Genomic DNA, 27,246 nt, shown 5'->3' with positions numbered 1-27,246 from the left:
TGTTATGTTTGTTTACACACCGCAGAAACTTAGATCGCTATCTAATGGAAAGCAAGCATCGGATTTATACATGGCTCACTATAAACAACTCCTCTACACTACACAGACTTCTGTTATCGCTAGTGGGTCAAGGGGACTTCTCGCTATTACTTTCACTGCCTCTGAGTGAGTTCACATTTTAGTCTAAACATGTCAACTTGCTTACTAGTCACCGTCAGGCGACTGAGTAACTCTGTCATCAGGTAATTGAGCAATCTTTCTAAAGAATAATGATCACTGTTGTGTAAAGTTAAAGGAAGAACCGGAATCTACATGTACCTGCTGCAATCTGGCGTTGTTTATCATTCAGGCGATCTTGCAGCAACCTCTGCATTTCTTTCTGCGTATCTGGGTTGAGATGCGCCATGGAGCTGTCTGTGGAATCCTGCCCTCGTTGGTGAGATTCTCCTATCGTCTGGCGCTTAGGGGTTATGAATTGCTGACGAGCGAGCTCATTGCGTCTGTAGCCTGCCTTGCCGATGTAAGGGCTTTCTTCAGTGCCTGCATCCATCTGAAAATGAAATTGCAACAAATAATGCAGGATAGAGATTTGAGACTATTAATAATAATAAAAATAGGCACTTTAATGGCATGGTCCTGTGTCGTGGTGAGCAGTCTAGTTTACCAACCCAAGCTCTGGTGTTGTCAGGCACTAAAAAGTTGGGAAGGTAGTGTATTCTGCTCTACCAGCAAGGCTCCTGGTCCTGGTGGATGATATCAATGCCTACATCCTTACATACAGACTGTGAAGGGGTAACCGTTCCAGCCCCAGGAGTGTAGGTGGCAACATGCTCCTGGTGAGAGTTGATTTTGGTCGGGAAAAAAAAAACACCACGTTATTGTGCTTTCAGATCTAAAGCTTTTGTCAGATTCAAATTAATGGGTGAAAAATTACCTCTTTCTCTTAAAGCACATCACTTCAAATGGGGTGTTTCTAACAATTTTTTATAACATCAACATCTCTCCAGTACTCTATACCTATGTTTTTCATTGTCTTAATAGATGTTAAATTTGCATCGGGGATAAAGAATATAAATTTTTGGTTTTTACCCATATACACCGATGTGTGTAGCACTTATACTCAGTACTCAGTTTTTCATTGTCATTACCTTGTGGACTTACTACCAAAAGTACACCTTGCCTTTCGATTTCTATCGCTGGCATGAACCTAGACTCAACCTAGTTCTCCCATCTTACCTCATCACCATCTCCTAGGTAGAAGTCCAAGGGCTCAAACTTAGCGTCTATCTTTTGGAAAGCCAGTTCCTGCTCTAGATGATACTGTTTCTCGCATGCCTTGTTCAGTTCGGCTGTCTTGCGCTTTAGCTAAAAGTCAATCAAAATGTTGCAATAGCCTTTTCAAAATTTACTCTGAATAAATTGTTGAGTGCATTTATAAGACAGAAACTCAGTTTGGTCAAAAGGTTGTATCTTGGGATTCCGTATCTTGCACACTTTCTCCACACAAAACTCCATTGGTTGTTTGGTGTTTCAAGTCTAGCTGAGTTTAGGTTATTACCTTTATTTCTCAAAAATCCAAATACAACTTGGTGGTAATGGGAATCCCCAAAACAGGCACAAAAGCCCATTATAAATGGTGACCCCTGAGCACACATTCGAAAAAAAAACAAGAAAAAAAGACAACAGTAAAAAAGCAAAAAACAACTTCAGAATATGTAGAACACCGTCTCATATGTGATTTGATCAAACTGAAAGAGACGTTTGTAAAAAATATCAGTCTAGAGAAACAAGTTCAAATAGGCCAACAGGGCTGAAATTTTAAAATAAAAACATTAAAAAGGGTCCAAATTAGCATTAAAGAAAATGTGTCCATGTTTTTTTGATAAACAACTCGACTTAAAACCCCTTTTTCTCAGTTTTGTTCTCTTGCGTCTCTTGGTGTTTCCTTTTTGAACCAAATGTGGTATCAACATGGGTTTTAACGAAATATTAAAGCATAGACTACGCTGTTTTCAAACGTCTACACAAATTCAAAACGACTTATTTTGCTTGATTGCATCACTTATCCATTTGTTCCTTACCAGGTCAGTCTTGGCCTGAAGTTCTCCCTGGAGCTCATTAATGGTTTGTTGGTTGTCCTTATTTCTAGATTTCAGGGATGAAATAAGAGTGTTAGATTGCTTCTGCTCTGTCATCGTCTTAGAATGGTCTTCTTGTAGAGCTCTCAGTTTCTTCTCCTCTTCTCCAAGCTGAACTTCAAGATTCTCTACTTCTTCTAAAATATAAAATAAGGAACGAAAGTCAAGGTGATGATGTGGCATCTCGAGGCTGAGCGGTCATGCACACAGGGTTCATTTTCATTGGCAAAGTAAAGTACCTGCACTTTTGGAAGCAGAGAATTCTGCGCTTACAGCAAGCGTATTTTACGGGTTAGCAGGGAATGTTTGCTTGTGCAGATGCGTACTCCATGTTTACTAGGCATTCTTCGCTTAGTTTTATTCTAAGCAGGATTAGAAACTTTGCATGGTGGAAGTACAACTAAAAGAGGTGTGCGGTACCACTGTGAAGATCTCTTTTCAGTAGAGTTGTTCTGAAAAGAACCGGTGGTTAACGACACAATGTTTTATTCAGTATGCTACTCCAAAGAGATATTCACATAGTGTTACCACAAACCTCTTAGTTTAATTCTTCTTTTTTGTTTACCTTGTTCAAAGCGTTCATCTGCTTGTTGCCTCTCATCTGGAGTGACTGTTTGTTTGTCTAATACTTGAAGACATCTTAGATGGAACACTGCAAAGAGTCTATGATGAGGCAAGTCACATAACTGATTGTCCGCTATTGATAGATGGACAAGGTCTTTCAATGGTCGCAGCCTGAACACATCCGATAACTGTTTGCAAAAAAAAAATTACATCATCGATTTAGTTATTAAATAAAAGATTTATTGCTGACAAGGAAAATTCTGCATGCGAGACCATACACTGGGTAATCAACTTAGCAAAGTGATGTCTTTCCTAGCCTGGTTTGAATCTTGCTGGGGCCAACGTGAATTGGGTTTCAGCCCTAACCTGACTGCATGGGTTTTCCCTTGAATAATTCTCTGGGATTTTCCTCCCACATATACAACTGAAACCACCTTCCGTGTCTTCTCTCCATAGGGTTCTTGGATAGAGTAGTGATTAAGTTACCTGTTCCGAGAGTCCTTGTCTTCACAATCAGAATTAACCAATACAAAAAATTAACTTCTGATTAATGTACATGTACCAGCGCATCTTTGTTCGTGGGTGCCAGTCAAAAACCATACAACTGTTAACTGTCGTGTTAACAGGATAACACCAAAGTTTCTGATACAACTTTGGAAGCAGCAGCCAGGGGATTGACTTAAGGTGATGCGATTTTTTTAATATCAATTACATGTATCAAAAACCTCAAGGGAAACTGACTGGGTAAGAATTAAAAAGTTTGATTGATCAAAGAAAATAATGAAAGAAAAAAACAATAAGAATAACTCACAGAGTAAAGTAAATTTCCAGCGATATGGAAGGATCTGAGAGCCTTAAGTTTCTTTGCCAGCCACGCCGGGATGGTTTCGATGAGGTTATGGGAGAGATTCAAACTCTGGAGATGGATCAACGTCTCGAGACCTTCAATCTTAGCGATTCTATTACAGCTGATGTCCAGCTCTCTCAGTCTCGTCAGATGTTGGAGTCTTTCTAACTTGCTGATCTGATTGTGGCTTATCTTCAGGACTTGGAGGTTGATTAATCCCTCGAGATTCTCAATGTACTGAGACGGATAAAGATATTGAAATAGAGACATAAGAATTGGACATTTGAAACAGATAATAACAATGACTTACGAATGTTCCAGTAAAAAGATGTTACTTTTAGACAAGTCAACACATAACAGTTTAAACTTTAAAAACAAATATCAAAACTTTTAAAAAGTGTTTGTGGTTATTTGTTTTCACTTCACATACAGTACTTTGTTTATAAAATAAACTCTTAAGTTTAGCCCCTTAAAGCCATTATACACTTTCGGTACAGATAAAAAAAAAATTAAAAAAAGTCACAGATTTACAAATAATTTACAGGGTTTACAGAAGGTAATGGTGAAAGACTTCTCTTGAAATATTGTTCCATGAAATGCTTTACTTTCTGAGAAAACATTAAATCAATATAAATTCTCGTTAGCGAGAATTACGGATTTATTTTAAACACATGTCATGACACGGCGATACGTGCGGAAATAAGGGTGGGTTTTCCCGTTATTTTCTCCCGACTCCGATGACCGATTGAGCCTAAATTTTCACTGGTTTGTTATTTTATATATAAGTTGTGATACACGAAGTGTGGGCCTTTGGACAATACTGTTTACCGAACGTGTATAATGACTTTAAGTGGTTCAATGTTCTCAATGCTTAGTTTATAACAGGTTTGTCATTTCTTACACTTATTTTACAAAATTGGTAAGTCAATCCTTGCCCTTAAACGCTTATCCCTAAACTGGTTAGTAAATCCCTAAGTGCTTATCCCTAAACTGGTTAGTAAATCCCTACGTGCTTATTCCTAAACTGGTTAGTAAATCCCTACGTGCTTATCCCTAAACTGGTTAGTAAATCCCTAGGTGCTTATCCCTAAACTGGTTAGTAAATCCCTAGGTGCTTATCACTAAACTGGTTAGTAAACCCCTAGGTACTTATCACTAAACTGGTTAGTAAATCCCTAGGTGCTTATCCCTAAACTGGTTAGTCATGCCTATCCCACTACTAGTTAGTCATGCTTTATCCCTAAACTGGTAACAAGCTTACTCTGATCTTCTTGCCATCATCTTTAGTTGTGAGAGTCAGATTTAGTGTAGTAACATCCCTGAAAACATCTTTGCCCGATTGCTTCTTGATCATCACATCATTGATGTAACGCACCAAGGACTTGTCTGGCGAGTCTAATGAAGAAGATATTTATTAAATGAAAACAATGAGTTACAGATCAATAGACCCCTTTACAGATAGGCCGGAAGTGGTGATTATGATGCATTCTGGGAGAGTTTACGAGTAAGCTATGCACGTTTTATGCATGACAAATATCCCAAAACATCGCATCCTATCCCAGAATGCATTGTTTTTCCTATCTGTAAAGGGGTCTATGGCCTAACTAAATTTAGTTGAGTTAAGCAACATTTGTTTTGCAAGTTGGGAAATATTTTTATAAGGATGGCACGGGGAGGGCAAGGGGGGACTTTAAGTAGCGCGAAGCCTTTACGGTGTGGGGTTTAAGGCTTGCCAAAAAAAGCTTGAAAAGATTTGTTAACACAAAAGTACATGCTTTGTGATAAAGGTGATTCGTGATGCACTCTGTTGGTGATGGCTACTTTCTCCTAACTTCATTGGGCAACTTTTTTTTCTTCAGATTTCATTTTGTTTATTATTTCACAAGGTGAGAGAGGGCAAACAAAACAGTATCATACAAATATGTTAAAATGATACAATGATTTCACAAGTAAAACATACTGTACTAGATTATCAAAAGGTGAACTACATCGCAGTCAGAGCAAAGATTGAACCAGATTGCATTTGAACTCTGAAGTGCAAGAACTTTAATAAAAAGGGGTCAGGAAAAAGGGGGTAGATGCATAAAGCGTTGCGGTGCACCAAGGCCTTTTGAACATATCAACAAGTTTGAGAATGCCACTGGAACTTAGAAGTCGGTCTATTACCTACCATTGTGTTCGACATCCTCTTGCGGTGGTGCAGCTGGCTTAATGTGACCCACAGGTTGAGGGAGTTTTCGCTTTGGCACCTGTTTCTTATCCGATACTCTTGTTGGTTGACGTTTGGTCGTTAGAGAGATCGGAATGGACCTGTTTGCTTTTTTCATGATGGAGTTTTGCTGTGGTGGACTTCAATCATGAATAAATATTACCTTTAATATAAAGGTAATGGAAAAAAATTATCATATGCTTGCGCATTTTGAAATGAATCTAAAAATTAAAACAAATTGTAAACTATGTAACTTCAACCTGTCATGCAAAAAACCTTCCATATCCTGCCACCACCTATGTTCACTCATTTTTACAAAAAAAGGAATATCTCATTTGAAATTAAATACTATTTTATTTCATAACAAATGAAAAAATGGTAGGATAGTAGTACTGCTAGAACTATTTCGGTTTCCGCTATCGTCTCCACGAAGACGATAGCGGAACGAATCGTCTCCGCGAAGACGATAACGGAACGAAACCAAAATAGTTCTAGTGGGTTTCAGAAACTTTTTGTAAGTCTAACCTCAGAGTCAGACAGAGTCAGACTACAGAGCCCTACTGACTCCAAGAACTATCCTATGATGAGGTTCATTTCGCTGTCGTCGATAGGCTAGCGGAACGAACCTCGTCATATGATATATGGTAACTGCTGGTAAAAATGAGGGGAAAACTGAAAGGGAAGACACAGAAAGTTTTCCATCTTATTCAGTTAATTAAGCCGAAGTTAAGGTAAAAGAACGATAAACAAAAAAATCATAGTTAATGACCATCCCATGATGACCTCTCATTGCTATTTGCAATGTTTTCCGGTGACAAGATGTCAAATTACAAAATGTAAACATAAAATAAAACCAAATAAGATTCAGTAACGAAAACTTGACTTAAGTTTTTTTTCTTCTAGTAAATATTGGATCTTCTTAGTTTTTGAGCATTTTGATAATATGTTTGTTTCTACATAGTACTACTTAACTTCTACGATAACAAACACAAACAGCCGTTCACACTTTATCGACTGGGAATCGTTACTTACAATTTTTCGAACCGGTTGAATTAGCCGCCATTTTGGCATACTGACATACGCAGTAGAAGTCAACTCGACAGCAGGAAAACGTACTTCCCCTCACCGTTAACGTTACCGAAGTCCCACTCGACCGATAAGGGCGAGACCAACTCGACCAAAAACTAACCTTCCCGATCCGTGAATTTTGCTGGGGGCGCTCTTCGCACCATTCATCAGCAGTTTTCTCTCTGCGGGTCGGCAGCTATAGCAAAGCGCACCACTCCATTACCATGGCAACCAACTTTGTCAAATTAACAATAATATACTCAAAAAATAACGAAAGTCTCTCAGCCTCTTGAAAACCAATCACATATATTATCAGATAACCAATTTTCAGTCTTCTTGTCTATTTTTGGGAGGTCAGCCGTTTGCTAAAAAAAAAAAAAAAACACAGACACAAATTTTTGTTTGTGTTCACCGATTGCTGCACTTGTTCATGAAGCACTTCCCCAGTTTCCAAGTCAAATAGGACCCCAAATTAGTGAAGTCTCGTCAAAGTTTTAGAACTTAACAATGTGGTAACTTGTCATACCATTTACACGTGAATTAATCTATAAGCTGGCATGATCCCCAAAATGCCATGATTATTCAAAAGATTTTGAGGGTTAACAATAATTGAATGATTGAACACATCCGTACGCTCTGCCCCCGCCCAAACCCACAGCCAAAAGTGGTCAGTATTATCATAGAGCGAGGACCGTAGAGCTAAATGTATCGATCGCGGGGACGGCAACACCCGTCACATTTCGAACGAAAAATCAAAATTTAAAAAACCACGTGTGCGTGCAAAATGAAATGTCGGACCTCCCCTCCCTGCCTAGCCGCACCATTAACCATTGGCCCCTGGCCCCAGAAAAATCAACCTCGTTTTACATTTATTATGAACTCTCAATATTTTTCATAAAAAGTAAGTAATTAGAACACAATGATTACGAACTGCAACTAATTACAATACAATACACGAGGCTATTCTCTCCAAAACATGTTTCAACAACTTTATTTATTACTCTAATATCATACATTACAGTTTACAGTTTCTTCTTTTACAAACCCATCTTTGTTATTATTGTGGACCGGAAATTTAAAGACAGTGGACACTATTGGTAACTGTCAAAGATCAGTCTTCTCACTTGGTGTATCTCAACATATGCATAAAGTAACAAACCTGTGAAAATTTGAGCTCAATCGGTCGGCGAAGTTGCGATATAATAATGAAAGAAAAAACACCCTCCGTCACACAAATTTGTGTGCTTTCTGATGCTTGATTTCGAAACTTGAGGTCTCGAAATCAAATTCGTGGAAAATTACTGATTTCTCGAAAACTAAGTCACTTCAGAGGGAGCCGTTTCTCACAATGTTTTATACTATCAACCTCTCCCCATTACTGGTATAAAGAAAGGTTTTATGATGATAATTATTTTGAGTAATTACCCATAGTGTCCACTGCCTTTAACTGAATTACATTTTTCTTTAAATATAATATGTGCCTTACTCATCTCAGTCGTAATAAATTTCGTAAGTGGATAATGCCTCAAAACCAAACTGCGTCATCTGAAGCCAACTGAAAATGATGAGATTCATGATTGTACTCCATGATTCGTTGATAAAAAATCCCTCATCAGAAGTTCTCTGCGAGTCGTCTTAGGAGTCAAGCCGCCGACAGCTACGGCTACAGCTGGCAGGAACGCTGCCCGGGAACGCCCGTCATCACCCGTTGAGTTATAAGACGTCTGATCCACACCAGTCTAAGGCCGTGTCCGAATGGGCGACTTTGACTACAGCTACGGTTAGATCAGCGCGTCTGTCAGTGTTGAAGAATAGCAGACACGCGCGCCCTAGCCGTAGCTGTAGCCGAAGTCGCCAATTCGGACACGGCCTTAGCCGAATCGCCAAATTGAATACGGACTCACATGAGATGCAAATATTATATGGGATGTTAAAAATAAAATCTGGTCGTCAAGCCCAAATGCGATCCGAATGTTGACGCCACAATTGGCAACAAATAGGGCCTACTTCAGAAGAGTTGCCCACCATTTCAACCTGCGAATCATTCGCCTCAAGAAAACAAAGATGTGACGTCAAAATTCGTATCGCTTTTTTGCAATGGCAGGAATTATCAACCGGGATTTAGTTCGTTCAATCGACACACAATGTTTCATCAACTGAAGGTCACTTTAGTTTAAGATAAGATTTCTTTCATTTCTACGTCTTCACCGCCTCCATCAGTGTCTACTGGTGTTTTGGCTTTCCTTGATCGGCTGTTCTTCTGTCGCTGGTTCCCTTGCGATATTATTGCAACTGTACGGGAAAACAAAACCATTGATTCCGATACAAAAAATATGTTACAAAAATTGTACAAAACACAATCTAGAGAGGCCAACCAACCGAACATTACAGAATTGGTTTTTGCTAACAAAACAGTTGCTTGCAGTGTAAGCACTTTATGTAATCCACCATAATACATAAATTGACAAACCTTTTGAAGTTTGAGATTGGTTGGCCATCAGGGTCACGAGAGACAAGTGAAAAACCGATTACAAATTTTGCATTGCATCGATGCCAAAATAATAATGAATAAAACGCTCACTGAGCGATAAACTCCAAACGCGAAGTTAGATTATTTATTTCTCATCAAATATGACATTTCAGACAGAAATATTTCAAGGGATGTTTTCAACTATCATCATCAATAGACAGTGTAAGTTTTATGTAAATCTGTGATCTTCACGATTTGTATTTTCTTCTTGCCAATTTTGTAACGTTCCTTTAAGGTTGATCAGAAGGTCAATGAAAACGAAATATTGTTTTGCGTTACAGATCAAGATGGCAATAAAACCTTTGTTAGAATTCAACAGCAAAAACATTTCACTTCGTAAAAAGATATCCGATTGTATGACCCAGTTTACTGTCAGTACCTTTTCTTAGATTGTGCCTCCCTATTACGAATTATTTTCCTGCATGGACAATTATTCGCTCCGGATCCATCGGGACATCTCAAATGCGACCACTATTTGAAATGAAATTTCAACACGATACTTTTAAAAGCTTGTCCTGTTTTATATTCTACTACCGCGGAGTAGATTGTTTGGAATTCCGGAGAATAAACCAGCTTTAACATACCTTGCATTTCATTAGCTTCCCGTTCACCTCGTAGTCTTGCCTTGAGCAGCTTACGGAGTTTCTTTCCCGAAGGTGTTGAATTCGTGCTGACGTTCACCCTTTAAATAATGACCCAACAAAATGATAAAAACTTTGCAAAAAGTGTTTAAATGATCGGAACTTTTCATAGATTTAGATTTTGTTTTATTTGTTTAATAAAATAATTTAAGAATCGACAAGATTTTGGTATTTTAGTGAATACCCTTTGGTCTTTTGGTAAATAACTTTTGTTAAATTCAGTGTGTACATTTGAATTTTACGTCACAAGTTTATGGCCATAATATTACTTGTTTTTACAGAGCACATGAGAGCTGTTGATATTCTAAAAACAAAATTAAAACCTCTTTGAAGTAGTGAATTTTAGAGAAAGTTGTATTTTTTTCACCCAAACGTTTGATGAAACCTTTCACAGGCATCTGAAATAACACAATTCCACGCAACAAGGGTGTTTTAGTCTACTTCCATTCGTGTCTTGCCACTTCGATGAACAACGAGCCCAAATCAGATGTTTATTATTTTATGTATATGGATACTTAGATGGATTTCACAAAGAGTTACATGTAATACCAGTCTTGCTCTAGTTAGGACGAGTAACTCGAGTAAATCGTCCTAGTTTAGGACTAGACTTAAGTTTGTTATAACTCCTAAAAGAGTACTGGAACCAGTCCTAGGGTAGGACTACCTTTGTGAAATGGACCCCTGGGCCCAATTTCATAGAGCTGTTAAGCACACAAATTTGCTTAGCATGAAATTTCTTCCTTGATAAAAACAGGATTACCAACCAAATTTCCATTTGTTGCATATTGCTTGTTACTGGTACTCAGCTGTTGTTGGCTCATCCTGAAAATCACTTGGAAATTTGGTTGGTAACCCTGTTTTTATCAAGGAAGAAATTTCATGCTAAGCAAATTTGAATGCTAAGCAGCTCTATGAAATTGGGCCCAGGTCATTGACAGTTAGAAAAATATACCCTGCCTGTCACTTCCAATAAAGATGGCGAAATGAAACACTTTGGTAACCTATAGATACTTCCTGGAAAGAGTCCAGCTTTATCATGTGATTTGCTTTCTATTGACAGTTTATTGATTCATTTACAATATTGATTATAAACTGGTGAATTTCTATTAAGAAACCAAGCATGTAGTCAAGGACTATGGTCTGTATAACTTGCCCAGGGTCCTGTGCGTGGAGATTGGCATTAAAGGGTATGTACTTTTTGTAGGACAAAAAACACAGATTTACACTAAACTTACTCAGTTTGAAGATAATGATATGTAGAAAGCTTCCCTGAAATCGTACTCGCGGAGGTGCTGTAGTTTTTGAGAAATTATTAAAACAATGCCATGAAAATGATTTTCGTCTCACTGATCATGAGACGAAAATTATTTTAGCATGTAAAAACGTATTTTCATGACATTGTTTTACTCATTTCTCAAAAACTACATCACCTCAACAACTAATATTTTGAGGTACGCTTTCTACTATCGTTATCTTACCGGTGTAAGTTTAATGTAAATCTGTGGAAATTGTGTTTTGTGTTACAAAAAGTATCCAAATCCAATAAATGGTTTAGTTATTGATCAGTGATTTCATGCATACTTTCTTTTCTTCACGATGCCTTTTGCTCGTCTGTGTTTTGACATGCCGCCAGAGAAAGATCCTTTCCTCTTTTTGGCTACGGATGGGTTGAGTTTTTGTTCTTCTCTTTTCTGTTTCTGCACGGCTCTAAAACTTGGCTGGGAAAGAAAAGGAGATAAGAAATAATTAATTAAAATGTCTACAGTCGTTACTATTGTACTCGTGGGTTAATGGCACTAGACACTATTGATAATTACTCAAATTAATTTTAGCATACAAACGTACTTGAACGAGCAATAGGGAGCTAAAAGGGTGTGGTTTTTTTTTCATTATTCTCTTGCAACTTCAATGACCAGTTAAGCCCAAATGTTCACAGATTTGCTGTTTTATGCATGATTTTGTCTAGATACACACGTGAGAATACTGGTCTTTGGCAATTACCAAACGTGTCAAGTGCCTGTAAGTTTACACTAAGATCATTAATAATTCCTTGTGTAATATTAAAGTCCTTCAAAGATTTCTTTTTGACTGTTTGCCAGCATTTTTACAATCAAAATGGGAGGAGGAACACACATTGTTTGTTGACCTTTCCGCGCTCCATATCGATCGACAACGCATAGACGATCGGGTGATCCGAGGTCACGGCCTTTGTAGTCTCATCACACCACTGTATGCATGATGCATCGTCATTTATAATCACATCCCGAGTTGTGTACGGAGACTAGCGTAGAATTGGTTCCAAGTCTGCGATCGTGGCTTTTAGTCTGCCCCGCTATTTGGCTGAAATAGCGCCCTCTTGTTAGATTAACCTCCTTAGCCTACGAGTGCGTGATAGCTAATCTGTGCGGGCGTTTTTTCGTGGCTGATGCAGAGGAATAACTGCGATCTCAGCCTTGAAATCAAGTCTAAGGCTAGCGCTGTACTGACACATCATGCCTACATGGCGGATTGTGATAATAAACAATCCGTGCAACGGACGGCAATTTGCCAGACCAACTATGTATCTTTGAGGCCAGACCCAGACAAGATTCTAAAACGATAGTCGTGGCTCGTGTTTCAGAGAGATTCGAACAAGCTGGGATAGCTCAACCCTCGTAGAAATATCAAGGTATTTTATTAATATTTTCTTATTTTCAATTCAGTGCTGCTCAGACACGTCCATGGTTTTCTGGTTCACCTTGTATGTTTTCGGTTGTCAAAGAGAGGCTATTCGCTGATTGGTATTATGTAACAATGTTTGTTATGGTTTTTAATACAACAGTCTAGCCGGGCATTGACATGTCGTGTGTCACTAGTTAACACTAGTCGTGAGGGGCGTTATGGTCTGTATTTTTCAAGGGCCGGACTATTATTTTTAATTTTAAACTGTTAAGGCGTCAGGCCTGAAGTATTTTAATAGTGTGGGGAATGACAAATTACCTCTTACTCAAAAATTATGTTACTTCAGAGGGAGCCGTTTCGCACATTCAAATGTTTTAGTCACAATAAATAACATGAATATAATGCGCTGGTATATCCATCACAAAAGATGCCCATGTTGCAATAACCGTCACAAAATTAATTGAAAAAAATACTATCAACAGCTCGCCATTGCTCGTTTTAACTTGGTATACCAAATAAGTTTTTATGCTAACAATTATTTTGAGTCATAACCAACAGTTTCCAGTGCCCTTTAGCATCGGTCTTGTCATATAGGCACATGACTAAAGAGAGCCACAACAGCCCAACAAGGTCGGCTAGAGACCTACTTATGTTTACGAAATAAAAGATGGTTGCATTGATAAGATAGGCCGGAACATTAGTGCATACTCCGGCAAATCATATAGGAAATAGTCCCCTTCCCTTGATCTATGCATGCTTCCCCAATTAGCTGCATTTCTTGTGTTTGTGTTTAAAGAAAAGATCGGTCACCTTTTCACCCCAACCCCTTTTCTTCCTTTCTGTTTTGTATTACTTTGTTCCTCCATATTGATGCAAAGAGTATCAGAATGAAGAACAGGTTTAGGTTTCGAGGCATGACACGTTGCCTTGGATCGTCGAGATGCATTGGTTGATGAAAAGCGTTTGAATACCGTTTGTATGAAACGCATTATGGTAAGGATGTTTTAAAAGTAGAATATAATGATCCAAACAAATGCCGCGAAAATGCACGGTTTTCCTTTTACGTCGTGAATTAACACGGCACGCCATTTTGTGGAGTCAAAAATGGCCGACTGTGTTAGTTCGCAAAGTAAAAGGAAAACCGAAGCAAAACAACAAGGAACAGCTTCGGCACACCTAATGTAGTATTGCTTTGTTCCTTCTAGCTGCAAAGGCCATGGTTCATTCTTATTTACGATGTTTCTGTTTTCAATTTTACATTCGATGCTGTAATACTTGAAACGGCCAGCAGTTTTCATAAGTCGGTCTTTGTTATTATACACAACGGGTTAATAACGTCCACGGTGCTGCTATGGGGAAAATGCAATTCCCTCTTTAATCCATATGGAATATAACACCGTCCTCCCTGTCAAATTAAACATAATATAATTTATTATTTTTCAACTCAATCTATACATAGTTTCCCCAAAAAACACCTCATCGATATGCTGTCAACGTAACAAATCAGGGTTGCATGATTTGAAGGCGTGCATATCACACACGTTGTTTACAGTCCAAATAAATTTAACAAATCCAAGGTTTACAAACTTTATAATAACAATTTTAAAAAAACCTGCTGAGCATTTACAAAGTGGCATATTGGCTTGTTTGTATAGAACGGGTTGACGTCCACGTTGCTGCAATTTAAAAAAAAAATCTCAAATATTTCATTATCCATAATGGAATACAACACCTCTCAAAATAAACATAAAGTAATTTATTAACTTTCAACTCGATCTATATAATATAAAACACCTTATTTATGATATACTATCAAACGTAATAAATCAGGGTTGATCCGAAGTGCATTAAAGGCAGTGGACACTATTGGTAGTTAGTAAAATAAGTTTTAGCATGAAAACTTACTTGGTAACCAGTACTGGGGAGAGGTTGGTAATATAAAATATTGTAAGAAACGGCTCCCTCTGAAGTAACGTAGTTTTCGAGAAAGAAGTAATTTTCCACGAATTTGATTTCGAGACCTCAGATTTAGAACTTGAGGTCTCGAAATCAAGCATCTGAAAGCACACTTACTTCGTGTGACAAGGTTGTTTTTTCTTTCATTATTATCTCGCAACTTCGATGACCGATTGAGCTGAAATTTTCACAGGTTTGTTATTTTATGCATTTGTTGAGATAAAGCAAGTGAAAAGACTAGTCGTTGACAATTACCAATAGTGTCCACTGCCTTTAAACGTGTAGACGCCCATTATACCTTGGAAGGCACACGAACTCTGGTGTATACATATATTATTTACAGTGCAAATAAATTTAACAAATCAAAGGTTTACTAAAACTTTTTAAAAAGCATGGGTCAGAATTAACCCGAAATCTGGGTCTAAGTGGCCTAGTGACCGATTGTCTCTGTGGCCCAGAATCATTTTGTTTCCTGTTCACCAAAATTGCCTTCTTCAAAAAATAGCCTATTGTTTTTATTTTTTAAGGATTCCGTTTTTTTAATCGATTTAGGAGAAACAATTCCCCATTGAAAAGCACTACGACAGTGGCAATTTTGATATACACAATAAAATATTGTAACCCGAAATCAGTATCAATATGACCCAGAGTCGGAGATAAAAATTTCATTGTTAAACCACTTTCTGGGTCAACCAGCAGGCCCCACTGCATTTGGGACTCGGAGTTTTTTTATATGACACCCGTTTACAAAGGAAATCAGAAGCCCCGCGGCGATAACGGACAAGTTACATGAGGCAATTAATATGTATTCGAACCAGCTCTAAGCAATTATTATTTTTAGGAAGACAATTTCTTCACATTTCAGTTTCTCATTATTTTCTTGGGGATAGCGAGTCACACCGCTAAGCTGCCCAGGTGTCCCTTGCACCTTTAAAAAGTGCCCTGTGCGACATGGCGCCACTTTACGTTCTCACCGGAAATTCCTTTCAAAAGGAATGCAAAGTTGTTGAACAACATTTCCTTTGCTACATGATAACACAACTTAAAGATGCTATGTCAGATTTTTGGCACCAACATTACAAAATTGATTTTTTTTTGACTGAATGGTATTTCAAAGAGTATCACCCGCTCTAACGAAAAAAGTTTAACTTTTACTTTTAATGGTCAGGAACCATGATAAAAAGTTAAAACGTTTCTTATAAAACACATAAGAATTGGTCACGCGATATATTGTCGGGATCCGACAAAAACTAATTTTGAGCACTTTATTTCACTGCTACTAATAATGGGCAGACTTTTTCAGGCAATGGCTCAAATAAAAGCTTGTAACTTTCTCGACCCCCCATCAAAATACCTATTGAATTTTTTTTGACTGAATGGTAAATCAAAATTTTGGGGTCAACTCGGCCAGAAATCTGACATAGCATCTTTAAAGGCTTCGTGAAAACAGTACATGTATAGACATGGACTGTGTGCAGGCGTTGTATGTAAACTTGTTGGCAAAAACGCAAAAGTTGGAGCACTGACGGCGCGTCGGTGACCGGTTACGTAACACCAGGTTCATGGGTTCGTTGTTGTTGCCCTTCTTTATAAATTGCAGGTTAAAGTTTTAAGCGTCTCTCGAAAACACAAAAGCCGGACACTGACAATTAGCACGGTGCCACCTGTATAATCATGGAGGTATAGCATTAACACACAAAGAAAGTACAATGAGTTTGATGCTCTTTTTGGAAACGTATAATTATTCCGTGTTCATTGGGTGCTTGCCTTTAATCAGCTAAGCATAACTAAGAAACTGGATGAGCTTGAGACATATAACTTCGTTAGATGTTAGATGGTCAACTAAATCGAATCCACCCAAAAGTTAAACCGAGTTTTCCGACCGTTCATGTTTTTGGCACTTCGTGATGTTGCTGACGTTATAATTTGAAAGTGAATAAATTATAAAAATACAACATTATTTTTATTCTCTCCGTCTACGGTATCAACAACACGAATCTTACACTTCATTAAAATTGCCGTTTTAGGTATGTACGGGTGTAGATCTTTTTCTCCTCACGATTATTGTGTAACAAATACTGGACCAAATACACACTTTCGAGTCAGATTGACCCAGATTAGGTCGTAACGGCTAGACCCATTCCGAGGTCACTATACTGGCCCTCCTGGGTCACTATACTGGCCTTCCTGGGTCACTGCTGGCCCTAGTGGAACCATGTTCAGTAAAACAAGTGTAGTGCAGTAACAATGTATTTTCCCGCCTTCTTGATCTTACAGTATCGTCTGCTCGCAAACAACAATGGAGTCCGATATTGAAGAGATAACCCCATCATCTCCCAGGGATTTTGTGAACACCATTCTGATAGCTGGTACTCTTCTCTACCTGATACTGCTGCTGACCAGTCGGACATTACGCTTTTGGACCAAGTACTATTTGTACAACTTGTGCTACCCTGCCATTGGCTTTATATCCATTCCATTTATTCTACTGAAACCTGGGGATGCAGATAATGTCAAGTAAGTAAAAGTTTTGATAGAAAATGTTAATGACATTCCAAACTGGGCCTACTGTGTTTATGTTTACCCTCTTCCCATTTACTCTCCCTCCCTTTTGCCTAAGGCTCAGGGCCTAATTTCATAAAGCTGATAAGCACAAAAAACTTTCGTAGCACAGAAAAGTGTTGCTTTAATAACAGAAATAGGTTACCAGCCAAAATTACTTTAAGTTTAAATTGTTTTGACTGCTGCCCCACTCAATGTTTGCTAAGCAAAGAAATTTGTCATTCAGTATTTTCTGCTTAACATGCTTAATTATGCTAATAATTATTTTGAGTAATTACCAATAGTGTCCACTGCCTTTAAGCAATATGTTCTGCTTGACCAGCTCTATAAAATTGGGCCCCAAGTATGAACAAACTAAAGCCTTGCTAATAATATATACAACATAAATGTAGCACGGACAAAACACACTTTTGGTTGAACCTTTACATTTGCATCTACATAATTCTTGTCACAAGCCTGTTCAGCAACTGGACGAAGGAGGAGACAACAAAGAAGTATCAGGTTTAGATGTGGGAGGAAAACTCCAGAGAATTAGTCAAGGGGAAAACCCATGCAATCAGGTGTGGGGACTGAAAACCCAATCCACATAGTGCCCAAAGTGGGTTTCGAACCAGGGTCCCAGAGATGGAAGCAATGGATGGAAGGCAAGGCATGACACCACTACTACGCCAACGTGACCTTGGTTGCCTTATTTTTTTTCAGGTGGCCAGCCTTTTTCACACGCCTTACAGTCAAGCATTTATTTGGGATCAAAGTAAGCGCTGAAGGACTGGAGCATCTGGTCTCGGATACGCCATATATTATAGTGTGTAACCATCAGAGCACCATAGATCATATTGGTAAGCATCATGCGTTGTCTTACTATAATTAATGCATTAACTATAATTTTTTGCATCTATATATACCAAAGATAATTTTTGTTGTTAAGCCATTCGCAACAGCCGATTATATTTCCTCAAAAATATTCTCCTGACTTAAAAAAGAAGCATACTGCTTGAAATATTAAGTAAACCTGCAGGTTCTTCAGAACCAAACGTATTTACTTAAAGGGGCTGTGGCCAGACATTTAATTCTCTCACCCACCGGGTTCTGACCCAAAAACTTGTCAGGTTCCATGATCCGGGTCAATTGCGACCCAACAATGTTTCAGTAATCCACTTGGGTTGAGACTTCTTTACAGTCAGAATTGTGTGTGTTGATGTCTCTAGCAATGATGGAGTTCTGGCCAAAGCGATGTACTATCATGATGAAGAATTCGGTGAAGTACGCAGGACCGATGGGCATAGCGGCCATTCTCTGCGGCGTCATCTTCGTCAATCGTACCAACAGAGATAAGGCTAAGGAAGTCTTGGAGAAAACTGTCAAGACTATCAAAGACCAAAATGTAAGTCCAACAAAGACTAGTTTTCTCCCTAGGAGTCAGTGATCAATACTGGATAACGTACCAGTTGTAAATCGTCATAACGCACCCTCTTTAACAGCATGATTTAACCAACTTGACTTACGTCATGGGCCAAGAATAAACATAATTATTGTCCCAAGACTAATCGTCTCGGGCCAAGAATAAATGTATTGTGCAAAGACTAACTTCGGTATTGGGCCAAGAATAACATATTGGGCCAAGGCTAAACATCTTGGGCCAAAACTAAACATTTTGGGCCAAGACTAACCGTCTTGGGCCAAGACTAAACATATTTGGCCAAGGCAAACTTGGCCAAGACTAAAAACCAGTAAACATATTGGGCCAAGACTAAACAACTTGGGCCAAGACTATTCACTAAATCAAAACATACATTATACATGTATACTTCATTTCTTATTACATACTTAAATGTACAATTTCGTCTCGATTCACAGGCAAAAGTTTGGGTGTTTCCCGAGGGCACAAGAAAACTTTGCAAAACTGAACCAGTCTCGGAGAAACATGGATACTTGCTTCCGTTCAAGAAAGGCGCCTTTAACCTTGCAGTACACGCACAGGTGAGTCATGTAACAGGCCTTGAACTTGGCTCTTAAAGGGCCACACATAAAATTCCCTTTGTTAAAGGGGCACCTCTGTGAGGAAATGAAGAGCACAGGAACATTGCACGGGGCACCACAGCAAAAGCACAGGCTCAATCGCAATTGCTGAGGGTGCACTGGGTTATTTCAAGGCCAGACGTAAAATGTAAAAGATTCTTCATCTGACAAACAACACTTCAAGTACCACAAGCTCGGGAGCTTCTTATCAAACAATTTTCCAAAAATTCTATGCAAGTTAAACTTCTTAAAGATAAGCTTCAAGATTGGTTCCCCGAAAGTAAACTTTGTCTCTGCTTTACTTAAAGCCATTGGAATTCAACAATATGTATTTTATTTCTTATTTTTTGTGATGAGAAATAAAAAAGGTTAGTGGAATATGAACACTTTCTTATATAAAGGACACTTTTTTGTAAATTTTGTCATCAGGTCCCAGTTGTGCCGGTGGTATTTTCCAGCCAAGAGTCTTTCTTCAGTGTAAGGCATAATCGCTTCACATCCGGTAAATATTTAGCTATTTTATTTAGACAGTGCCATAGCCTTTCAATATTACAACTGCTACACTATTAAAGGCACTGTACACGTTGGTAACAACTCAAAATATACATTGCATAAAACCTTACTTGGTAACGAGCAACCGAGAGCTGTTAACGACTCCCACTAAAATAGTAAAAGACTTTTGGCCAGAAGCCTTTTACTCCTATCTGAAAGCACACTGTATTTTGTACAACAAGGGTGTTTCAAGCGTATGTTGTGATACACCAAGTGAGAATACTAGTCATTGACAATTACCAAACGTGTCCAGTGCAATTAAGGACACTGTGTACACTAAAAAGATATAACAAGTAATTAAGAAAGGTGATTTTAAAAACAAAAACGTGAGCACATTAAGAATTTAAATGTAAACCACTTCATTTATAGTGAGCAGGGATATAATGTCACTAAACAGATAACAAACATTCATAGTAGTGTGCACTGCGTGACGCAGACGCGATTGTGCATCTGCTTAGTGCACAACTCTATGGCGTTTGCCGACCAGTAGGGTTTGTACGCATGCGTGAATGCAATTAGCATATTTCATGAGAAGGGTCTATTGTTTCCTACTTATACTACATGAACTGACTGATAGGGTTCTAAAACTTAAAGTTGCAATATTTTTTTATTTTCCTTCTTCAGGGGAATATACGATGAACGTCCTCAAACCGATACCCACAACTGATATGACATTAGACGATGTTCCTGAATTCACTGAGAAGGTACGCAATACGATGATTGACACATTCATCGAGATGTCAGATCTCAAACAGACAAAGTGTCCGAAATAAATTTTATTTGTAAAACAGCCTAGCAGTGTCTTCTTGTGCAAGAGTTATAAATGTGCTTTGTGTTTAATGACAATTAGCATTTTGTTCTTTGTTCTGATAGCGGCTACCGCAAGTACATTTATTTTGTACATTTTATTTTCCAATGTCTCCAAAAGAATAATTGGGGTACGTATACCATTAACCAAGTTCACACATAAACATTAATTTTTACACCTTGACGACAACAAGTATTTTCTCGCAAAAAATTATAAAACTTTTAAAGTGAAAAGCACACCATTGTTTTGAACAAATGACAATTTATGTTAAAAGTCACTGTAGATTAGAATTGTAACACACCAAACATATTTATTTTATACCAAGGCAATTAAAAAAAGTTTTTTTTGTATTTAATTAAATTGAATACAAATAACAATCAAATTTTATTTTAAAACTACTAATCATGGCAACAACAATAACAATTCTGAAATTCTGAAAGACTGGTCTTTGACAATTACCAATAGTGTCCAGCGACTTTAAACACCAAATTAAATGCTGAATAGTCACAACTGACAAACGTCCATGTGTTCTTGTACAGTCAGAATGTGCTCTGGATTTTAAAGGAACACGTTGCCCTGGATCGGACGAGTTGGTCTATAAAAAAGCGTTTGAAACAGTTTGTTATGAAATGTATATGGTAGGAAAGATGTTTTAAAAGTAGAATATAATGATCCACACAAGTATCACTCAAAATTGCACGGTTTTCATTTTACGTCGCGAATTAACACGGTCGGCCATTTATGGGAGTCAAGATTTTGACTCCCATAAATGGCCGACCGTGATAGTCGATGAGGTAAAACGAAAACCACGCAATTTTGAGGCTTATTTGTGTAGATTATTGTATCCTACTTTTACAACATCTTTCTAACCATATCAATTTTATAACAAACGGTTACAAACGCTTTTCAAAGACCAACTCGACCGATCCAAGGCAACGTGTTCCTTTAAGTCTGATTGTGATTACATTTTTTGGTTAACTGTAATTTTGTAAATTCTCACTGTTTTGCAAAGATAGTCTTGTTTATAATGATCTCTATTTATAGCCAATTGTGTGCTGTTTATAATATTTACATAATAAGCCATTTGCGAGTTAAATTTGAAAAATGTCTGGTACAATGACTTGCTTAGTTACAATGCACCCTTTACATTTGAATTCCTCAGACTATCTAGACAGTTGCTTCGCCACGTGATTAGGGGCAAGATTTTGTAAAGCAACCTCCAGGATGAGCAAACCCTGGTACCATTGTGTCATACACATCCATTCAGAATTGTGCATGGGTGTTCACCGTCTCTTACGTAACTACGCAAAAGCTTGCCCCTAATCACGTGGCGTAGCAACTGTCTCGATAGTCTGAGGAATTCAAATGTAAGCGGTGCATCGTAATACCAGACATTATTCAAATCTAACTTGCAAATGGTTTATTAAGCCATCAAAATGCCACAATATTTTGCCCTGTATTATAGATTGTTTTACATTGAATTGTATTATATTTTTTTGAGATAAAGTTTTTCCTAATTCTGATTTTTTTTTTTTACAACTTGCAATGCTTTAATGCTTGCAATCACTCCGCTTTGATACTTTCCTTTTATGTTTTGAAATTTACTTTTGATATTGGTTATTTAATTGATGTGTTTTTATGAATCCTTAAAGATTAAGAATTTGTATATTTAATTTTTCTGACCAAACAAAATTTGATAATTTCCTGAATTGAGGATTCATATTGTTTTAAGAAAATTGATGTCCTACCTTGGCCATACACAAACAATTGTATATTTTTGTAAGCACCGAATATAAATAATTGCAAAAAGCATCAAATAGTATGGCTTAGAATTGTGAAATTGGAAAAAATTTGACGTGTACCATTAACTGTAAAATTTGTGATGTGATTGTGAAATTGTGATGTAGTATTGTGGGCCAGGCCTAATCGCTAACAGCAATGACCAGCATTATTGTTGAGATACGCCAAGTGAGAAGACTGGTCTTTGACAATAACCAATAGTGTCCAGTGTCTTTAAAGTCAGTGATATGGATATGTGTTCACAACCAAAGTGACAGTTACTAGCAAACAATGAAAGCTTCCAAGTTTTATTTCATGATGTATAATTATCCATACTCGTCCAATGCCCTGGAATTGGTTCCCTTATCATTGGATAGGGCCTAGATGTACCATCATTGTTTGAAACCGTTCTGTTAATTACAGAACAATTAAAGGAACACATTGCCTTGGATCGGACGAGTTGGTCTATAAAAAGCGTTTGTAACCGTTTGTTATAAAATGCATATGGTTAGAAAGATGGTTTAAAAGTAGAATGATCCACACAAATTTGCCTCAAAATTGCATGGTTTTTCCTTTTACTTTGCGGAATAACATGGTCAGCCATTCATGGGAGTCAAAAATTTAACTCCCATAAATGACCGACCGTGTGATGAGGTAAAAGGAAAACCTTGCAATTTCGGGCTAATTTGTGTAGATCATTGTATTGTACTTTAACAACATCTTTCTAAGGCCCTTTTCAAAGACCAACTCGACCGATCCAAGGCAACGTGTTCCTTTAACAAGTCTATTTGTTGAACACATAGTGTTGGTCACATAGTGTTTTATACAATGTCAGCGCTGCCAACTCGCCTTGATTCTGCAGAATGTTCTCTGAAAATAAACCAATCTATCCATGTTCCGATGAACACATTTTTGAAATAATCTCCCAGGTTATGGAAACTTTGCTCCTATTATGTTGAATGTATATAACTCTTTAGAAGTGTCGTGGCCGAGCGGTTAAGATCACCAAATTTAAACTCTGGTGTTTCTGATCGGCAGGGTGTGGGTTCGAATCCCAAGCAGTTGGCACTTGTTTCCTAAAGCAAGACACTTAACCATACCTTCGTCCTTCCGACGGGACGTAAAGCCGTTGGTCCCATGTGTTGTGTAACGCATGTAAAAGAACCTAGTGCACTTATCAAAGAGAAGGGGTTCGCCCCTGTGCTCCTGGCTGTGGCTGCTGAATGCGCCGTAGCACATTGTAAACCCTTATAAGGTGCTAAATAATTGTGTGTCAAAATTCATCACTGCAATAATATATCTTTCTGACAGTTTGTGTATACTCGGCGCCTTGAGTACCTTGTTTGATACGTGTGCTATATATAAGACTTCGATATTATTATTTTTTATTTAAAATCTCCCTGATTGTTGTAATACAAAGTCTCCCTGATTGCAAGATGCAAATGTTGGCAGCTCTACACTGTTGTGTAAGACTTAGTGCAGCTGCGCAGTAACCTGTAAAAGATGGTAAATGTTTGAATAAAAATAATTCACAGTTGCCTTGATAATCAAGAAGCACTTGTCTTTTTCTTTCAAGAAGTTTCCTACAATACTCCCCCCCCCTTTGTTTCAAAGTAGCTCCTACAATGACTTACCCTTGGCTTGTTGACTTTGTTAGAGGGTCCTGCCATCTTTACTGTCTTGGCGAAGTGGTCTTGTTAATGCTAAGTAATAGGAAACGCAACAACAAGTAGTTAATGGTCTGATGATATTTCTCAAAGTCTAATTTCCCTTTTCAACACATTTCATGTTTCCTTTTTAAACAGTAAACATGAAATGTGTTGAAAATGGAAACACAAACCTTGTGTATAAAGATGCATCACAGTTCAAGCAAAGTATGTTCTCTCGTAAAGTCGTTGCCAAATTTATTATTAATATGGTTTTCTTTGAGCAAGTCATTTTATGTCGTACCTCAGTACCTCATTGGTTCAAACCAGTGGCGGTGTGGCAAGAAATTCTGTCCCAGCGGAGACGTAGTCCCCCATAAGGTGAACTGTGTACAAACTACTTCAAATAGCGCCCTCTTTTGAAACATCCTCCTTTAGCCAACGTTAATCACCCAGATGGGGGAAAGAATCTCCGGCAAAGATTTCCCTGGGACACCGGCAATGGTTTATGTGTCATGTTTTTAAGCAATGAACTAGCCAACAGGACCGCTTGGACCGAATGTTAACTAGTCCTTAGTAACTGGCATTTGGCCAGTGAAACTCTGTTAAAGGAACACGCTGCCTTGGATCGGACGAGTTGGTCTTTGAAAAATGTTTGTAACCGTTTGTTACAAAATGTATATGATAAGAAAGATATTTTAAAAAGTAGAATATAATGATCCACTCGAAATTGCGTGGTTTTCATTGTACCTCATCGACTAAAAACTTACCACGGTCGCCATTTATGGGAGTCAATTTTTTTACTCGGACCATAAATGGCCGACGGTGTTAGTTCACAAAGTAAAAGGAAAACAATGCAAACTCAAGGCAAATTTGTGTGGATCATTGTATTCTACTTTTAAAAAATATCTTTCTAACAATATGCATTTTGTAACAAACACTGAACAGTCACAGAGGCTTTTCAAAGACCAACTAAACCGATCCAAGGCAACGTGTTCCTTTAATGGAGAACGCTGTCTAACGAACGTTGACCCTATAATATTGTTATATACAATGGTTATATAACTACTGCAAGGAGGATCAAGGGTTATGATTTGTGCATCCCTACAAAATGACATGAATAATTGAGACGGACATTATGCTTCAAATCAGTTGTGCAGCAAACTCAAATTGAATAACTTTATCTTATGCTATTTATTAATGTTTCACTCTCAATCCAAGTAATTACTTTTGCGTTATAACTGTACCTTACTGTACACGGTTCGATAAAAAGTCAAAGAATTATCTGAAATAATGATACTGAAATTAAATTATGTTAAAAGTAATAACACTGATGATGAGATTGAGAGTGAGAGGCCTACTGGGTCCTACTATCAACCATTGAATAAGGCCCCCCAAAAACAAAATACCAGTTGATCGTCCCCGCCCGCATACTTTTTTGGGGCCGCATCCTTTTTTTTACTATTAAATATTTTTCGATTTTTGTAATAATAAAAAAAATCGTTATCCGACCCTGTTAATGTTAGTGTTAACGCAGGTCCTCATGCAACTAACAGGTATTTAAATAAGTTTGCGGTTGATTCAACCTGAAGAATTGGTGGCCTGTTTGGTTTGAAATACTTAGCGGCCATCTTGAAAAAAAATAGTAAATAGTAAATAGTAAGGTCTTCATCCTCCTCTTTTTTGAAAAATCCGGACGATCAACTGGTATTTTTTGGTTTTTTGGCCTAACCAAGTACCGTCGTAAGTATGTTATAATATAAAGGGTATAGAACGTAGCAAATTAGAATCAAAGTCCAGTCCTACTACTTGCTGAGTGTCAACTCATGGGGCACGGAAGTGTTAAGTCTGGGCTAAACTACATATTTCTCATGGTTTTTGGTAAAATTTCATTTATAAAAACGACTGTGTGTTGATAAAAAAATAGTACCAATCATTGAATGTGAAAAAGCAAGATGGCGGCCGACGGTTTTGCTGTTTCGAGATAATTTTTTCACGAGAATAAAACCCTCAATTTTTATTCCGAAATGTAACCTAAAACTTACGCGATTCTCTGTTACCTAATACTTTACAGTTCTATGCTTCTTTTAAGGATTTTAAATGTATATTTGAGGAGTTGACGGCGAGTTGACGTCACAATTTAAAAGTGAGTTCAGAGCTAAGTAGGATTCTAGTAGTGTAGTAGCCCCATGTGGATAAATTCCTAAAGAACGTCAGGGGGCTCTACATAAGCTTATCTAAGCTGTCTGCCCCAGTAACCAGAACCACCATCTCCTCCCCAGTTGTGTGATGGCGTCGGTGGATTCAAGTAAGTTCAAGTAAGTTCAACAAGTAAGTAAGTTCACTTGTGTTGGATAGCTGATTCAGCTATCCCTTGGCCACACTAGTTCGTAGTTGACACAAGTGGGGCTAGTAGTGTAGTAGTTAGTACTAGTAGAAGTAGGACCCTCGAAGTCTTAGTTTAACTTGATTGCAGTGATGAGTTCTGAGACCCAATTGTGTGATACATGCGACAATGGTTTACAAATTACAATACAAGGCGCATATATAGTTTATATACAGCCGGGCCGCCACAGCCACTGCCAGGAACACCGGGAGAACCCATTCTCTTTGCGAATTTGTACGTGTTTGACAATTTCGGCCTGTTCGTTTGTCATCAAACAGCAATACAAATAAAATGTTAAGCTAAGTGAAAGTATGACAACTAATAAAATGATTGCCATACAAACGTTAGAAGAAAACAAATGTTTTACTTACAATTGACTCGACTTTTCATGTGATGTGGTAATATTTGCACGTGTGATTGTGTATACCTGAATAGATCTGGTGCCTATACAACGCTTCCGCGTGATCTGTGATCAAAAGCGTTCAGACGCACGACAAGCGAGCTTACTATGGAGCGCCAGAGGGATTATCATAATGTTGAGACGGATCGGGCTGGTGGTGGTACTTTTGCTTTATGGGAGTTGGGCATCTCGTTTGCTTTGTAGACCAGAATAATATCGTAGGAGGTCCTGTTTCCGAGGTGTCCCTAAAATCGTGGCAAATCTTTTACCTCTCTGTGCACGATGTTAACAGTCCCTAGATAAAAATTGTGTGGTTTTATTTGTCAAGCAAAGAGTCTCCTCTCCCTTGACAAAAATTTAGAAACACGTAAGGCTCCACTGGGTATTTGCACTTGTAAATGCTAAAAGTTTGGTGTTTTAGGCATTTCTACAAGGTACACAAATATGTCATAATGTTGAGGCCATATACAAATATTTGCC

General features: G+C 38.0%; 3 protein-coding genes across 3 annotated transcripts in view; 1 reads left to right on the top strand and 2 right to left on the bottom strand.

Annotated features, from left to right (window-relative positions):
• The window catches only part of LOC117303357 (centriolin-like), a 35,288-nt gene extending 28,486 nt beyond the window's left edge, over positions 1-6,802 (bottom strand). Inside the window, exons 1-8 of the mRNA XM_033787526.1 lie at positions 6,791-6,802; positions 5,720-5,898; positions 4,811-4,944; positions 3,514-3,786; positions 2,704-2,890; positions 2,082-2,275; positions 1,237-1,365; positions 319-550 (exon numbers count right to left, since the gene is read on the bottom strand). Coding sequence (XP_033643417.1) covers positions 319-550; positions 1,237-1,365; positions 2,082-2,275; positions 2,704-2,890; positions 3,514-3,786; positions 4,811-4,944; positions 5,720-5,876 — 1,306 coding nt within the window. The 5' untranslated portion in view covers positions 5,877-5,898; positions 6,791-6,802. The remainder of the gene's footprint in view (positions 1-318; positions 551-1,236; positions 1,366-2,081; positions 2,276-2,703; positions 2,891-3,513; positions 3,787-4,810; positions 4,945-5,719; positions 5,899-6,790) is intronic.
• A 1,604-nt stretch (positions 6,803-8,406) lies between these two features.
• LOC117303283 lies at positions 8,407-26,955 on the bottom strand. The gene is made up of 5 exons (XM_033787444.1): positions 26,738-26,955; positions 23,969-24,037; positions 11,579-11,715; positions 9,941-10,038; positions 8,407-9,118 (listed from the first exon to the last, which is right to left on the bottom strand). Exons 2-5 carry the CDS (start codon positions 24,002-24,004, stop codon positions 9,000-9,002), a joined length of 390 nt encoding a protein of 129 aa, XP_033643335.1. The 5' UTR covers positions 24,005-24,037; positions 26,738-26,955; the 3' UTR covers positions 8,407-8,999.
• Positions 12,506-20,933, top strand: LOC117303282 (1-acyl-sn-glycerol-3-phosphate acyltransferase alpha-like). Its single transcript, XM_033787443.1, has 7 exons — positions 12,506-12,665; positions 16,892-17,131; positions 17,879-18,015; positions 18,385-18,560; positions 19,034-19,156; positions 19,625-19,697; positions 20,372-20,933. The coding sequence occupies exons 2-7, from the start codon at positions 16,914-16,916 to the stop codon at positions 20,518-20,520; spliced, it is 876 nt and encodes a 291-aa protein (XP_033643334.1). The 5' UTR covers positions 12,506-12,665; positions 16,892-16,913; the 3' UTR covers positions 20,521-20,933.
• Positions 26,956-27,246: the final 291 nt, after the last annotated feature.

Source organism: Asterias rubens, chromosome 19 (genome assembly GCF_902459465.1).
Source record: "Asterias rubens chromosome 19, eAstRub1.3, whole genome shotgun sequence".
Lineage (NCBI taxonomy): Eukaryota > Metazoa > Echinodermata > Asteroidea > Forcipulatida > Asteriidae > Asterias > Asterias rubens.
Note: the sequence above shows the minus strand (reverse complement) of the source record. Positions and strands in the feature narration are given on the sequence as shown.

Bases quoted from the DNA above. Each gene is read 5' to 3' on its own strand.
- LOC117303282 (XM_033787443.1), top strand. From the start codon at position 16,914: ATGGAGTCCGATATTGAAGAGATAACCCCATCATCTCCCAGGGATTTT. The intron at 18,016-18,384 runs GTAAGCATCATG...TGATGTCTCTAG, and splicing joins GAGCACCATAGATCATATTG to CAATGATGGAGTTCTGGCCA. The intron at 18,561-19,033 runs GTAAGTCCAACA...CTCGATTCACAG, and splicing joins AGACTATCAAAGACCAAAAT to GCAAAAGTTTGGGTGTTTCC.
- LOC117303283 (XM_033787444.1), bottom strand. From the start codon at position 24,004: ATGGCAGGACCCTCTAACAAAGTCAACAAGCCAAGG. The intron at 11,716-23,968 runs GTAAGTCATTGT...TTTCTTTCCCAG, and splicing joins ACAAAGTCAACAAGCCAAGG to CCAAGTTTTAGAGCCGTGCA. The intron at 10,039-11,578 runs GTATGCATGAAA...CATTATTTAAAG, and splicing joins GGCATCGTGAAGAAAAGAAA to GGTGAACGTCAGCACGAATT.